General features: G+C 35.1%; 3 protein-coding genes across 58 annotated transcripts in view; 2 read left to right on the forward strand and 1 right to left on the reverse strand.

Moving 5' to 3' along the window:
* LOC126724230 (putative disease resistance RPP13-like protein 1) overlaps positions 1–16,921 on the forward strand; it is a 134,388-nt gene that overhangs the window by 107,178 nt on the left and 10,289 nt on the right. The window lies entirely within an intron of this gene.
* The window catches only part of LOC126724246 (PHD finger-like domain-containing protein 5A), an 88,982-nt gene that overhangs the window by 20,824 nt on the left and 51,237 nt on the right, over positions 1–16,921 (reverse strand). The window lies entirely within an intron of this gene.
* LOC126724227 (putative disease resistance RPP13-like protein 1) overlaps positions 3,371–16,921 on the forward strand; it is a 248,182-nt gene continuing 234,631 nt past the window's right edge. For all 50 annotated transcript variants that reach the window (XM_050428694.1, XM_050428692.1, XM_050428687.1 and 47 more), the window contains exon 1: positions 3,371–3,802. In XM_050428694.1, the coding sequence (XP_050284651.1) occupies positions 3,590–3,802 (213 nt within the window). In that variant the 5' untranslated portion in view covers positions 3,371–3,589. The remainder of the gene's footprint in view (positions 3,803–16,921) is intronic.

Genomic DNA, 16,921 nt, shown 5'->3' on the forward strand with positions numbered 1-16,921 from the left:
TGTATTTTTCATTGATGTTCAAGTGAGAAAGCAACAAAGATAAGGACAACTTTATATTGCAAAAGTCCTTTCCAAGTTTGTATAGAAATAATAGAATGGAACCTCACCTTCGTGAAAGTTATTTGTTGACTCATGACTTGACTCATGAGTCACGGCTTCAATTTGATATGAAGGTGCATGGAACATCTTGCACATTACCCACACCAAACTTGTCCATTATTGTCTAGAGTCTTTTACCATTGAATATCCAGGTAAGTTCTTACCCTCCACTAACTTTTCTATTATTAAGTTCTTACCCTCCACTAACTTTTCGATTATTTAATAAAGAGAAATCACTACGAGAAATTTGGTTCTTTTCAATGGTTTCAAATGGTTGAAACCATTGAAAAAAGTACTAAAAATTGTTGAAAATAGCATTTTCAACGGTTTAAATGACCATCGAGAACCACCATTAATAACTATGTTGAGAACTTTTTTCTATTGCCTGTGCAACCGTTGAAAAAAATGTTACACTTTTATTAACGGTTAATAAACGTCGAAGTATTATTATAAAAGAATGCTTCTTACTTTTTTCCCCATGCACTCAACTATTGGTAAAAGGTACCTCGAGATAAATTTCAACAATTCGTAAACGTTGAAGTAAGTATTTTCTTTAATAAATAAAATTTTGAATGCACTCTTTCACATTGATCAAAATTTAATAACCTGACTCAAAACATAAACATAAACGCAATTGTTCAATTCCAAATTGAATTACAACAGCCAATCAACTACTCTTTTAACACAATAAAACAAATTGTACAAATCAACATAACTCAACTACTCTGTCTATTGCCCTTTACATTTTTAAATTTGAAACATAAATCACTACTTGCTACACAAAACCTGTTTTGAATAGTACATTTAAAAAGTATTTACAATAGCCAATCCTTGTACACTAAAAGGTATTTGGAGAGTTCTTGTTTGCTGCATAATTTGCTACATACCTTCATCAAGATCATCACCAACTTCACACCTTCTCAAGGTTCTACTAGCATCAACAACATCCTCTTTGTATTTCATGGAATATTGTACTTTGCATTATTTTCTTTTCACTTCAAACGCTAGGGAAAAGGAAATATAAGGATCGGGTGAAGAACACGTACATATCTCTGGGATTCTGTAAGCCAGTAAAGACATTGTAAGTTGGTCCAGATAACTAATTGTGGTTTAGATTCCTACAAGAAAAGAATTAAGAGATTCTGATTGAATAAACAAAAAGCAAAAGCAATTTAGTAAATAGTCACTTAAGGGGAGAAGTAACTCACTAATGTTAGAGACATTTCATGGCTGGTAGAGAGTGGGGAATATTTTGTCTCAAATAGTTGTATGCCATATTTCAGCATTCACGAAAAAGTAGAATAATCACCAAAAACTTGAAAGAAAAAAAATTAAGCATACAAGACTCACAATTTACAAAACAGACATCCTACATATTTGTGGCATTGGGACTTGGGAGGTAAGCTATATGGAATTTCACCCTGAATGTTATTGTAACTGACATTCCTAAAGAAGAAACCAGAATAAAGAATTATATAAACAATGCTGGTACAACTTCAATAAGAGATAAATATAACAAGACATAATCACTTACAAGTGTTTCAAATGATGCAGGTTATTAAGCTGGCCTCCAATAGGTTTAGTCCTTGAATTTTACTGCACAAAGGGCAGTAGAACATGGAAGGGTAAGGTTTTGGGTTTTTTTGAAAATGTGGCATTGTTAATAGAAAAATAGGTTAGCTAAGTGCATTACAGGCGTATAGCAAATGAATCAAAGCATGACACTCCTGTCCATGAGCTTGAAACCCTAGAAAACTGGGGGAGATTAGATGAGGCAGGGGAAGAGCAGAGGAGTTGACGGAAGACTTCGAGTTCGACTTTGTGAGTGACGATGAGACAGAGCCACCGCGTTGAGACCAAGAGCTATGCGATTGCCATGACCTAGAGTTTTGAAATTTCCATGATTTGAGAGCTATGAAATTGGCTTTGAAATTTCTAAGTCTTTTGTGAGAGAGATTTGAGCTACAAGAGAGAAAATGAGAAACCGTGAGAGCTATCTATAAAACTTTGATTTGTTGTTCTGTAAGCTGTCGCTTTATATAAGTTCCATGGTTCTAATTTTCACCACTAACAACCGTAGAGACTTTGGGGTTTTATTAACATTTTTTAGTAACTTTAGATAATAATAAAAAATGTTGAAAAAACTTTGTAGTGAATGTATGTTCACAATATTTTTATAAAAGTAAATTATAGACTTTATAGTTATTGTGTATGAAAAGTTCTACCTTTTTTCATTATTATTTTTTTTATTGCTACTCAAAAGATCACATTAATTTATTTTTACTGTTATCTTATTAATCTCTTGTTAATTAACCGAGCTTGCACCATAAATTTCTTTCTTTTTCATGTATTTTAGCATACCCAATGTTTTAGTATTAAAAATAAAATAAAAAATAATAATAATTAAGGACTAATATAACTAACTAGATAAGGTACTAGAGAGAGATAAAGAGACACAAAAATATTGTGAATTATTAAATGAAGCGCATTGTTTCACTATTACCAAAATAAAAGATTTGAGACTGACAAAACGTTCGTAAGTGAGAGAAAGAGATGAGTTTAAGGGGCCACCACCATCATCATGCTAGCCTCCCACCATTATGAAGCCACTGAAACCCCTATAGGTTTTTTTATTTTTGGTGCTTTTTACGATAAATTCATTACTAACAAAATTCTATAACAATTATGATATAAAATATATACAAAATTTTTCAAAATTATCTTATATAAAACATTACAATATTAATGGTAGATAAAAAATCTATGGATACAATATTATTACAAAAATGTCACGAAAAATCTATGTATTGTTTTTTTTTTTTCTTTTGAAAAAAAAAATCTATATGACAAGTTGTTAATGTAATGGTAGATAAAAAAAATTAATGTCAGTGGTAAGTCCAAATGATAACTAATAACAACTTGCTACGTAAAAATTATTATGAAATTATTGTGAAAGTAATTTTTTTTCTTTCTCAAAAAAAAAATTTGCACTTTTTTTTTCTCCCTAAAAAAATTGCACTTTTTTTTGTTTCTAAAAAAAATAGCACTAATTTAAAAACTCTAAGTACGACAATAAAATATCACAACTTTTCTTTAAGAGACTTTATTTTTAATTCTAGTTTAATATTTTATTAATTTATTTAATTTTCTTTTCACTTTCACAGCTATTGTGAATTTGTTTTTAAACAATTTGTTGTGACCCAATAAAATTGTAATTGTTTTTTAATATAAATCCCACCAAAACCTCCTCTCTCTCTCTCTCTGTCTTCTTTTCTTTCCCTTTTTTCTTGTCTTTTTTCTCTACTCCTTATCTTTATTTTCCTCCTCCAATTCTTCTGTGAAAAAGTCTATCACTGCAGATTTCTTCAACTTTCGCAGAACAAAGTAAACCTCTCTCAGTCTTCACTCCGAACCCAATTTTCTGATCAGGACTGTCACTTTGGTTGCTTCATTTCAATTCCCAAATTTCCTTCTCTCCCACGAGGGAATCATGTCAGTAATTGGAGAGGCTGCTCTATCAGCTTTCTTTGAGGTGCTGTTTGACAATTTAAGCTCCTCTGATTTGTTGAAGATCTTTCAGCAAGAGCAAGTTCATGCTGACCTCAAGAAGTGGAAGACAACGTTGCCGAAAATCCGTGCAGTTCTGGATGATGCAGAGGATAAGCAGATGACAAGCAAGTTCGTGAAGAGCTGGCTGGATGATGTGGACGACATCTTGGACGAGTTTGCTACTGAAGCTTTGCGACGTAAGTTGAATGCAGAAGAACCGAGCACAAGTAAGGTACGAAAGTTCATCCCTGCTTGTTGTGTGGGTTTGAATCCAAGTTCTATCATGTTTGATGCCAATATGCGGTCCAAGATTAATGAAATCAATACAAGGTTGCAAGAAATTGTGACACAGAAGAATGATCTGGAATTGAGAGACTGTGCTGAAGGGAGGACTAGAACAAAAAGATCAAGGGTGCCCACTACATGTCTGGTGAATGAAGGTGATGTTTATGGCAGGGATGAAGATAAAAAGGCGATTGTCAAGTTGTTGCTGAGTGGTGAATCAAGTGATGCTCAACTCTCTGTGATTCCCATACTTGGTATGGGAGGGTTGGGTAAGACGACTCTTACCCAACTAGTCTATCATTGGCAGAATACTTCTTAGGAATGCATATGTATGCACCTCCTCTCCAATCAATTTCAGCTATAATTGTCTTCACCAGCTGTTTCTCAATTCGATTCAAACCTCAAAATATAAAGTTATACCTCTTGCCTCCACAAGTGGTAAACACTAGACGGTAGCAACTATAGCAATTTTCCCCACTCTAACTATCAGACACTTGTCCTTCAACATCTCCTTACCCCACTTGAGAGCTTCTTCCCACTGGTAAGGAACAGATTGTCTTATACACTTCCTCATCTTCTAGAAAAGGGACATACTTAGTCTCTCTTCTTATGACAACTACAATTGGGAAAATTATATGCAAACTGGGATCAAAATTAAGGTTTTATGAATACCATGACTCCATGTTTCTGTTTTAAGTTCGTCGTTTAGGACACTAGAGACTGGGGAAACAAAACAATCACTGAAATAGTTGGAGGCAGGGGTAGTGACTGGAGTAAAGTTGTAACAAGGTAGTCGTACTTGAATGTGCGGTTGGATCACCTCCTTTAACTACATTTACTGTTCCACCAGATTTGCACATAATGGAGCCTTGGCCTAAGCTAAGTTCTCACCATTATACCAAATCTTGCTTCTCAACATAATACATTTTTTTGCAAAACACATTTCATGGCCTTTTTTTTTTCTTTGATTTTCTGTGTGCTAGAAACTAAAGTCTATTTAGCTATATTTTGCTTGGTCTGGGCTACATGGAGCACGATGCACCACTCAACATCTTAGTGTGTCGAGACAATTTGATCATTCAGTGTGGCCGACCATAATTGACTTTGGTGAAAGAGTTTTGCAGATAAAATGCTCCTTATGTCAATTCTGTCTTGAGTTGCAGTTCCGCATTTGTTATGTTGCAACCCAATGATAAATAGAGTTGGTAAAAACTATCAGGAAGTAAAATAAAATTCTCGTCCCTGGGCTTTTTGTATTAGACACTGACGGTAAAAGAGCTCTTTTAAGTTCACTAGTCGCCAACCCGTGCTATGCACGGGAACCTACCTATTTATGTGGTAAACTAAATTGATTTTATAAAATTTTAAATTGATTAAGAAACTATATTATTGCATGAATTGCTCTTGTATAACTTCAATTTGTGTTACAATTTGATAAAGAAGTCATTGTTTGAACGTGCAATGACTTACGAAAAATATTAAAGAATAGTTCATGACTATAAACTTATAACTATTGAAAAGAATCAAAAGATTAAGAGCTTAAAAATTATAAAAATATATGTGTGTGTGACTACACAACAGAGAAATATAAGAGAAAAATTTGTTACAATCAAAATAATAATTCATGGTTATAATTATTGAAATTTTCCAGATAGTTTTGGATATTACAAAAATATAACTCAAAAAGTCAGATGTTAAAACTTCCAAAAGGCCAAAAAATATTAAGGAATCATAAGATTTACATCCTATAAATTATTAAAACAAAACTATATATATATATATGATTTTATAATAGAAAAATATAAAAGAAAAATTGATTACCTTCAAAAGAATAATACATGGTATAGTTGTTGAAATCTGCTAAACATGTTCAAATATTGCAAAAACTAACACAAAATATATGACTATTCAAAAGAGAAAAATAAGAAGAAGAAAAAAGTACATGAACCTATAAAGTAATTAGTTTTAAATTTTAATGGGTCTAAACTTTAAACAATGAAAAAAAATCACATGTTAGGTTGTGTTCCTAGCAACCTTGAAAGTAAAAGTAAAGGGAAAAAAAAAACCATGAAATACCATCAGCCAATAAGTTTTAATGGGTTTAAACTACAAACAATGAACAAAAATAATCATAAACAATCATAGGTGCAGGGTTTGGTTACCAAGATCAGATGGTTGTAAAACACAACATTTCAACATTGATTTAGGGTTATGCAGAAGGCAACATAAATGACAGAAAATTGTTTTTACGTTGTCTGCTATGCCAACCATCTAAATATATTAATTCCAAAAAAAAATAAATAAAATAATTCCTAGAATTATATGAGATAATTAAGAAGAACATCAAGCCCTTGCGTGGATGTTATTTGTGGACGGCTGTCCATCACTGCAATTCATAGACTTTGTTGTTAATAAGACAATCGAGTTCAAAACTAAAAGCAATTAGGTGGCCTTTGTACTACAGGATTTGTTCTCGTTGAAGAATCAACTTGCTTCCTGCTATGGCTTCAATTTGATATGTGTGTTTTCTTTGTGAAAATTTGAGTGAGTATGAAGGGTTTCGACCTTGGCAGAAGTTTATATTTGTGAAAATTTTTGTTATAGAATTTTAGTTGAAATAGAATTTTCAAGCTTTTGAAACATATATCTAATAGAATTTTATTTAAACTAAACTATTGTAATACTTGATAAGATATAAAACCAAAAATAAAAAGAATCTAAAATAAAAATAAAAAGAAAAAAGAAAATAGTGATGACGTGGAAAATTGTGGGAGCTCCAAAGGCTATTTTCAAGCTTTTGAAACATATATCTAATAGAATTTTATTTAAACTAAACTATTGTAATACTTGATAAGATATAAAACCAAAAATAAAAAGAATCGAAAATAAAAAGAAAAAGAAAATAGTAATGACGTGAAAAATTGAACCAAAAATAAAAAGAATCTAAAATAAAAAGAAAAAGAAAATAATGATGACGTGGAAAATTGTGGGAGTTTCAAAGGTTTCGGTTATATATATATATATATATATATATATATATATATATATATATATTAGCCACAAACTTGCGCGTTGCGCATGATAATTATTTTTATGGTAGTTTTATTAAATTTTTTTTTATACAATTTAAACTAATTTAATAAAGAGTAATGTATTTTGTAATTATATTTTTATTCATTATAAGAATAATCATAAATGTAATATAGAAACAATCATAAATCATAAATTTAATAATTTTTGTCGTACTAAAATGAAAAAAAATACAATTTTTCTCAAAAATTCAAAAGGCAATTTAACGAAAATATTTATTTTTTAATAAAAGTTATTTATAACATTTTGTGAATCATTAAAAAGAAAATAAAATTTAGAAATTATTCTTTTAGTTTTAAACAAACTTTCTCAAACTTATTTTTTCTGCCTACAATCCAAAACACTGAAAAAAGTAACTAAAAAAATTAATAAAACTTAACTATGATTAATTGAACCAATTAGGAAAAAAAATTGTTATTTATAATCTACTAAGGTTATTTTCTTTGCGGAAATTGTAATTTCGTCCACCCAAAACATATTATCAAATAATCAATTATTAGCAAAATCTAAGAATTAAATTTTTATATATGCATTGTTATAAAATAATAATAATAATAATTAAAGTAAAATTGCGAAAGATAAAATTTGTCTCTCATCCAATAACTTTTGTTTAGCCAACCTTTGCTTTTCTCTAAATAAATTGCATTATAGAGTACTTTGTCTACCACAAAGGATTAAAAAATAAACAAAAATGATTAAAGTCTCATAGTTTAACATCTAAATTGAGCACTATAAAAATCATGCTATCAAATTACAGTAGCTACCAAATTAAATTATCCAAATCATGCTATGTATTAGAATAATATTATATTTTTATATTTAATCCTTTATAATGCAATAGGATAACATTTAACAATCAAAGAGAGAGAGAGAGCGAGAGAGAGAGAGAGAGAGAGAACTGAATCGCATTAATCTAAAGTAGATTAAAGAATATAAAAAATTATCAACCTAAAGCGAAGATGCAAGAAAAATAAAAAATAAAAATCCACTCAAAAATTGTGTGTGTGTGTGAGAGAGAGAGAGAGAGAGAGAGAGAAAGAGAGAGAGAACCTTTTTTTTGTAAGGAAAAACTATGCATGGAATGAATGAGATAGTGACAAATTTATAGTAAGAAAGTGTGAATAAGAAGAGACAAAAATAGAGGAAGATGAAGGGAAAGATGAAGAATGATATTAATGTAGAGAGTAGTGGGGAGATGAGAAGGTGAGAGAATGAGAGAAGGAGAAAGGTTAGAGAAGTAGTGGGGAGATGAAAAGGTAAGGGAGGAAGAAAGGTTGGAGAAGTGTAAATATGAAATAAAAAAAAAATTATAAATAATTATAAGAAAATGGAAAAAAAAAAAAAAGAAAAAAAAAAAGGATGATGACGTGGACGTTGACGTGGCTCAACGTGAGCGTAGCAGCATTAAACGCTACGCTTCAGCTTTTAGTAATATATTGATTGGGGTTTGGATTCTATGAGAGTTTTTTTTTTTTCTTTTTTCTTTTTTTTTCTAGCTCAATACCAATGGATAACTGTGTGTAACCTGCTAAGCCCATATACACACAAACAAAAACTAAAGACAAAACACTTTTTGCCCACCAGAAGAGGTAGCACTAGACAAGGTGCTTGAATTAGAGGAAAAGGAGCATACCATGTGTATATGAAGCATGTTTTGAAGCGTAGGTGAGTGTATTAAGAACACCACTAAATTTTTGGGGTTTTTTTTTTTTTTTTTGGTTGGATAATTCAAAAGTTACAATAGGGGAGATTTAAGAAATATCTAGAGGTGCTAGTTAACCTACAAGACTCTTGGACTAAACCAAATTTATTGGTTTGAATTAAGTTGTAACATACTTTAAAAAGAATTAAGCAAAAAAAAAAAAATGAAAGTCTCACAAAAACTCGCTTTCATAAGTTTTTAGCACAAAATCAACAAAAATTCTATAACCACACCCTTTAACATAACTTAGACACGTGGGAAGTGAATTACTCTTCACTAAGTTCTTGCGATGACAATGGGTTTGGAAACACTAGAAAATCACAAATCGTTGATTACCCAATCAATTTTGCAAGTGGCCACTTTTATAATGTTGAGTCATTGATTGTTGCCTAACCCCCCACGTCTCTCTTTTTTTTATATTCCCCCCCCCCCCCAACACGTCTCCTGTTCTCTCATTAAACTATTCTTCCTAATGAAAAGACCAAGTTTAAAAACTCTTCTTATTTAAGATATTCTTCCTACTAATGTTCACTTGAGGATTTAGTCATAAGATTCTTAAAAATATATTATCTTAAAAAATTATGATAATAAAATTAAATTAAGAAAGACAGAGAGTATCATAAGAATTAGATATTAATGGCTAATCTCTTAGATCCACTTTTGAATTACACTAGTATATTCCTGTGCAAATTAATTAAAAATTATAGTTGAAAAATTACAAATATTACTAAAATTATCATAAGTGAGATAGTCAAAACTCTAAATTAACAATAGCGCGCACACACACACACATAGAGAGCAATTTGACTTAGGGACAATATGAATTGTGCAAGTTTTATTATATAAAAATAAAATTTATAATAGATTATTAAAATAATTAAAAATATATATTAAATTTTATACTATATGTCTTGAAATTTTTTGTAATAAATTTTGGTAGGATTACAATTTTAAATATCTTGAAACTTAAATAATATAGTTCACCTAATTAAAGCACCCTAACAAATAATAAGATAAATAGAGTTTCAATTGGAGGAGTGGAAAGTTTCTTGGAACTTTAGGTAATACTAGAATTGTAGGCAAACAAAAAATAATTTAATAATTTATGAAATAGCCACTTGTTGAATAAAGAAAATAATCACTTGGCATTATATATATATATATAGAGAGAGATGGGTTCAAGTTACAATTTTTTTAGACCATTGATTACTATTAAATCTAAAGGTCAAAAAACACTTATAATAATATCATTATTACTCCATAGATTTTAGTGATTTAGGCATTAACTTTTCTTATTAAAGGGAAAAAAAAAAAAAACCACAAAATTAACTCTCCGTTCTCTTCCATATCATCATCTTCTTCCTCTCATTTTTCTCTTTGCACTATGTACTTTCAGGCCTCCACCATTCATAAAATGCTCAAGATTAAATTGTAAATCCAAGCAGTCACGCCCCAAACCCGATACCTGAATTTGTGACCATGACCGGCATACTAATATCAAGCTTAAACCTGATATTAACAAGAACCAACTTAACTTTTACAAAACTTTTACAAAAGCTTCCCTTTTTCTTTTCATTCTTGTTTCTTTACTTCTTGATATAATTTTTCACTTGATAGTCAGAGCATCTACACTGTACTCAAAATATAATATAATCCACCAATCATTTAATTTCCACACTTTCACATAATACGTCTCTTAATACTTTAAGGTACACAACTTTCTTTAGATCCTAAAATACACAATACTACAAAGCTAAACATCAAATTGCTAATTTAGGATCTATGCATATCAAACTAAAACCAGCTCCTTCCAAACTCGACTAAGGCTCCCTCTGCTCCAAAATAAAACCTGCTAACTGAAAGAGTGGAAGGGGTGAGCTACACAGCTCAGTAAAGGTAAGTATATGAGAATTTAATAAGGATGCATGTAAACCAGATCATTTCATTCTATGAATATTCGAATAGGAGAACAACTTTTCATGTATAGTATTTTATACTATTCATAATAATAACTTATACACTTTTCATAGGAAAATAATTGTTCTCATTTTTCTTATCAGGTTAATATTACCCAAACCTTTCTTCCTAAACTTCTTTCATTTCCTACAAAGTCGCCATATATATATATATATATATATATTCTTGTAGGGACACGATTATTTAACGGCCCAATAATGATGTTGGGCTCGTACATGAGAGATCCCTCACAATATGATTTGTAGAGAGTGGGCTTGAAAGGCTAGCTTTTGGTCACGGGGCGTTGATCCAGACCAGATTTTAGGGGAAACTCAGGTAAGAAAGGGCTTCAGTCTGGACATCTAAGCCCTACAACTTCATAACCTGAGGGATTGGACTCCTCGGACTCGGTCCGAGGAGCAATAATGTCTGGTCTGGATCAACGCCCCGTGACCAAAAGCTAGCCTTTCAAGCCCACTCTCTACAAATCATATTGTGAGGGATCTCTCATGTACGAGCCCAACATCATTATTGGGCCGTTAAATAATCGTGTCCCTACAATTGGCGCCGTCTGTGGGAAGGCTTGCGCGTTGGCACAGGTGGCGTTTGAATCAACTCTCTAGCAAGCAGAGATTCGCGGGTTTTCCCCCATCTCCGGTGACCTACAGTTGTTGCTCCGACATAAACTTATGCCAGGGCTTACGTCCTGTAGCGCCAACGGCACGGGCAGCTCTAGGGGCTTCCGACCTCAAGTCAGCTCTCCCCGCCGTGGTCAAGGGGCTGACCTGCGAAAGAAGAAAATAAGTAAAAAAAAAAAGTACTCAAAAAAGTTTTGGACAGAACCAAGGCCTTGCATGGTCCTCGGACCCAAGCCTATGGGGAAACCAAGTACTCAAAAAAGTTTTGGACAGAACCAAGGCCTTGCATGGTCCTCGGACCCAAGCCTATGGGGAAACCAAGTACTCAAAAAAGTTTTGGACAGAACCAAGGCCTTGCATGATCCTCGGACCCAAGCCTATGGGGAAACCAAGTACTCAAAAAAGTTTTGGACAAAACCAAGGCCTTGCATGGTCCTCGGACCCAAGCCTATGGGGAAACCAAGTACTCAAAAAAGTTTTGGACAGAACCAAGGCCTTGCATGGTCCTCGAACTCAAGCCTATGGGGAAACCAAGTACTCAAAAAAAAAGTTTTGGACAGAACCAAGGCCTTGCATGGTCCTCGGACTCAAGCCTATGGGGAAACCAACTACTTATAAGGAAAAATTACATTACATGGACCTTAGGATTTATCCGAGGAAAACTCTCCACTAACAATTGGGTTAATTCCTAAATTGTGAGGATTCTTAAGTCTGCTTTCGGATCTTCAGCACTAAAGGGATCGATGCAATACAGGGCAATATGTTGCCTGAAACACAATCGGAGTTCCCTGCTGCTTAGTCAACTCCTCGGATGGATTATTTAGAGATTATCATTCTCGGACGGTATTCTCACACTTATCACAGAATATTCAACTGTTACCTCGATTAGTTTCCTAAGTTTAACTTACTATGAATTATCATCATAATGCCTGGTAGTGTCGGTAAATCAGAATTAGTTGGATTATGTTTCAAGGTTTCCTGCTCTAAATATCATTGAAGAAACACGCACATGGAGCACACCCATTCACAAAATAGTGTTGCCAAATGAACAGTATTCAAAACAAGTAAATAAATTTCCATTTTTACTAAAATAAAGAGATAGTACAGCGTACAATGAAAAGCTGGAATCAGCTTATGTCAAGGCTCACTACATAATTGAAAAGGAAGATACAAGAGAATAAGACAAAGCCGAGGAGGCAGTACAGACGAGAGGTTGGCTTCTAAAGCTAACCACATAATCACAAAAAAAGATACAAGAGAATAAGATAAAGCCGAGGAGGTGGCACAGAAGAGAGGTTGGCTACTGCTTTAAGACCTTGTTCTTCCTCAGTGCTTTTACATGCCCATAACTCAGGCAGCAAAAGAACCCAGCCTGGGGCCTGCACCGTCGAAGAAAAGGTGCAGAGAGAGCCCAGCTTCAGGCTAGCGTAGCTGAAGAAAAGGTGCATGAAACCCAACTTGAGCCTCACACCGCTGAAGGAAAGGTGCAGGGAGCCGGAAGTTGAGGAGCCTTCACCAAAAATTTGCCTGCAACAAGGCAGAGGCGATGATGGCGGAGAATCTTTCTTCTGACACACCAGAATTCTGGCATGAACAGAACCTGTTTCGGATTTTGACTAAAAGAGGGAGAAACACCCTTTCCCCTCTGTCGAAACGGAATATTCTCTTGAACTTATGCTTCCTTTGCCCGTACCTCACTATTTTGAGTCTCAGGAGGACACGGCGCCTCTGTGGCGGAGAGAGTTCCTTCCCCCCAACCCTCGCCTCAAACATGTTATGCGAAGGGAGGATAGCACTGGATATAGGAGTTGTGATTTGGGAGGAAGCTGAAGGATTTGTGCGTAGGTAAAGCAACTTTCTCTCCTATTTATTTAAAAAGATAAGGTGGTGGCATTTAATTCACGCAGCGTCCCAAGGAACGCTACAGACAAAATGGCTCCGGCTCAATTTCCAACGCCACCTGCAACCACGAGATTAAAGGAGTCTCGTAAAGGCGCACCTCGAACACTGGGACGCCAAAGAGTACCGCGTGACCAAATACTACAGAAATACCCCTTAATTCGTGGGCCTAGTGAATTCACGGCCCAGGCCCGTTCTGCATAGGGGCCCAGGGACTACGACCCACGCCAAGGAGTAGCCGTTGCCGAGGACAACCTCCTGCTCGGCACCTCGTAAAATACCCGAGGAAAGGGAGAGACTGAACTATGGACCTCGGACTCAAGCAAATGGGGAAACCAACTACCTGGATGACAAAACTGGGTTTTGGACAGAACCAAGGCGTTGCGAAGTCCTCGGACTCAAGCCTATTGGGAAACCAACTACTCGGATGGGGAAGGTCCTCGGCTCAAATACTGTAAAAGGTTAAGGCCAGTAAGAATGATAAGAAGATGGCGAAACGCCCCGCTATTCATTAACCTAGGATGGCTGTTTATGTTGCGGGTGATGTGTCCTCGGATGGTTACATCCTACACCGCATTGAGCACTCAGTTCTCACCCCGGCCAGTTTTGAGGTAAATATCGTTCTTCACAGGTCGGCATTGTTGTGCCAAACAACTCTATTAAAGTTATGGTTACACCTATTTCTTAGCAAGTATTTTGACCCTAGTTGTCATTGATTCAAATGCTATATTCTTGTACCGAACAGCACTTACAAATTCATAAAAACGCCGTTCTCTCTGATAAGGGGTTGAGAACCCAAGTGTTGTACTCTAAGGTCGGCAGTATTGTGCTCGGCCGATTAAGGAGCAAGATCTTTTTATTAGCTGGAACTTTAGTCCTATACGTCGGTCACGGTTCAAAAATAAAAAGAGTTTACAAGACTTTATGTCTATGCATTGCATTATCATTTTGGGAACTTAGAGATATAGCATGCAAAGTAAAATGGAAACAATTTTTATTAATATAAAGATACATTACAACATACAAAAAGGGGCTTAAACAAGCCTATACAAAAGGTAAATTGTCGAAGCAACGATAACATCAGTAATACAGATAAATAAACAGTCAGGTGTCTTTTAAACTTGTCTTCAAAGTCTCTCCAGTCTCCGCCTCAGTATCGCCCATATTGAGAGAAGAACCTTCTTTAGAAAAAGATGAAGAAGAAGGAAGAAGAAGATGAAGGAGAAGGAAGAAGAAGATGGAGGAGATGAATGAGGAAGATGGAGGATATGAGTAAAAAGAAGGAGGAGAAGAAGAGGGAAAAGATGAAAAGAAAGGAAGAGGAGCAAAAGAGGGAGAAGGAAAAGCACCAGGATGGATCTGGTGGTGGAAAGAAGAAGAAAGAGAGGCAGAAGGAGGCGCCAGTGAACGAAGAGAGGAAGAAGCAGGGGCACTTAGTCCCTGCCCCAGTCCTGACTCCTAACACACGGGTGCCATGTTAGATATGCTCATGAGAGAGCGGGTGGTACTGACAATGTGTGTCCTCGGCTCAGTCACGCCGAAAGTGTGACGTGACGAGTTCCTGCTTCGGATTTTGGCTAAAAGGAAGGCGAGACAAATCTTGAGTCTCCGTCATCCTTGCCCTGACCGAGCCATTTCGAGCTTCGTTGGAACATGGTGTTTCTGGGAGGGGAATGGCTTTTTCATTGCTTATTACTATGGCGGGTGTATTTCAGGTTAAGGTATAACCAGAGGGTAAAAGTAAACTCCGGAAGGAATCTGAGGGTTTCAAATTTCGTGGGGATTAAAGGGGTTTATCTGTGGGAGAAACAACTCCTGTTTCTTCTCTTTATATAGGGAACGAAGAGGAGGGTACTTAATGTGTTCAGATCTCCAAGGAAATCTGCAAACGAGAATACGCCCGTTCCGCTCCCCCACACCATCAGTAACCGTTGAAACTGAGAGGCCTCGTGAATGGAAGATATTAAAGACACGCATCGGATAAACAAACGGCATAAACGCATCGTGAACAAATTAAGAGGAACAACTCGTGGACCGGTACATTCCCTGGGCAGATGAAGAGTCGCCAACGTCAGTCAAAGGCTGAATTAAATGAGCCATAATAAAGACTCGGTGTCACCAAAACCCCCCTCTCTAACCAGGAGGTCGGACAGCAGGATTTTGAGGGGCTATTGTGGGGCCCAATAATTTATGGGCCAGGCCCACTTGCTCACGGGGAGTCCCAAGGCCTAAGCCGAAAAAGGTAATGGCCCAAGCTCAAGAATATAAGGCACAAAATGGCCTGGAGATGCAGCCGAGGACAGTTTAGTCCTCGGCTGACCCAAAGCCCCATTGAGAAGAGGGGTAAAAAAGGGTACAAGAATAAACTAGAAAGAAGATCCAAAATATCTCGGGAAAACTGCCCTTACTGCCCTTCCCAGATAAGACTCGGTACCCAACAGAGCCGGATTCTTCGGCTTTATCAACCACCCCCATCGATTCTGGGATTAGACTGACAGGACAAATATCAGTCTTGGAAAGGTTGACCCTACACGTGGACGAAGGACAGCAAACGTGGGATAGTATAAAAGAAAGCGTAAAGTAATAAAGGGGGGGGGCCAAAAAGTAGAGCCTCCCATCTCACCTCCAGGAGAAAAACTCCAAGGATGAGAACACCTTGACGATGTATGCACACCACCACAAAAACCCACCGTCAGGTAACCGGGGAAAGACATTAGTGCTCCTCGGACCGAGTCCGAGGAGTCCAATCCCTCAGGTTATGAAGTTGTAGGGCTTGGATGTCCAGACTGAAGCCCTTTCTTACCTGAGTTTCCCCTAAAATCTGGTCTGGATCAACGCCCCGTGACCAAAAGCTAACCTTTCAAGCCCACTCTCTACAAATCATATTGTGAGGGATCTCTCATGTACGAGCCCAACATCATTATTGGGCCGTTAAATAATCGTGTCCCTACATGTACCACCAAGCATCTGATCATATATATATATATATATATATATATTTTTTTTTTTTTTCTCACACAAAAATGTTATCTCTCTCTCTCTCTCAATCTTTTTTTTTTTTTTTCATTTTTTTTTATGAGGTTTGTACTCTCATTGTCCTATTATTGACTAATTCATATGTTTTCTTTGACGCAAGTATTTTTTATCATTTTTTTTACTACACTAAATACTTTGAATGTTGATGACCAGATTTTGGGAAAATCATATTATAATATGTCCATAATTTGTGTTATTGTCAGGTTTTAGTTTATTTGGAAAACAGTAATATAGTCTGGACAATATAATGAAAAACAGTTAGTGCAATTAAAGAAGATGGTCATTGTGCAGTTTCTTTTCACTGTTTATAAATTTTTTTTTAACAAATTAGCACCATTTGTTATATCTTTATTATATGATGCTTTTAGATGCTTGAGTAATTGTTTTAAGAATTTATGAATATTTTGTATTGCTCATCCTCCTTACCTCATTAGTGTATTCTTTGAGATTTTTAAGTTATTTATTTGTCTATTCATTTTTCACATGTTGGATTAGATGTTAGATTAGATTATGACAATATTAACACAATAATTCCTTGTTTTTCAAAAAAATATTTCTCTACTTTTTTCCCCTTTGTACTCTTGGTTTTTATTAAGAAAAAAGAGTTACAATCATTAGGTATAAAGCTATAACCAACACTTTTGCTTGGGAATAGTGACATATTTCT

This window comes from Quercus robur, chromosome 4, assembly GCF_932294415.1.
Source record: "Quercus robur chromosome 4, dhQueRobu3.1, whole genome shotgun sequence".
Lineage (NCBI taxonomy): Eukaryota > Viridiplantae > Streptophyta > Magnoliopsida > Fagales > Fagaceae > Quercus > Quercus robur.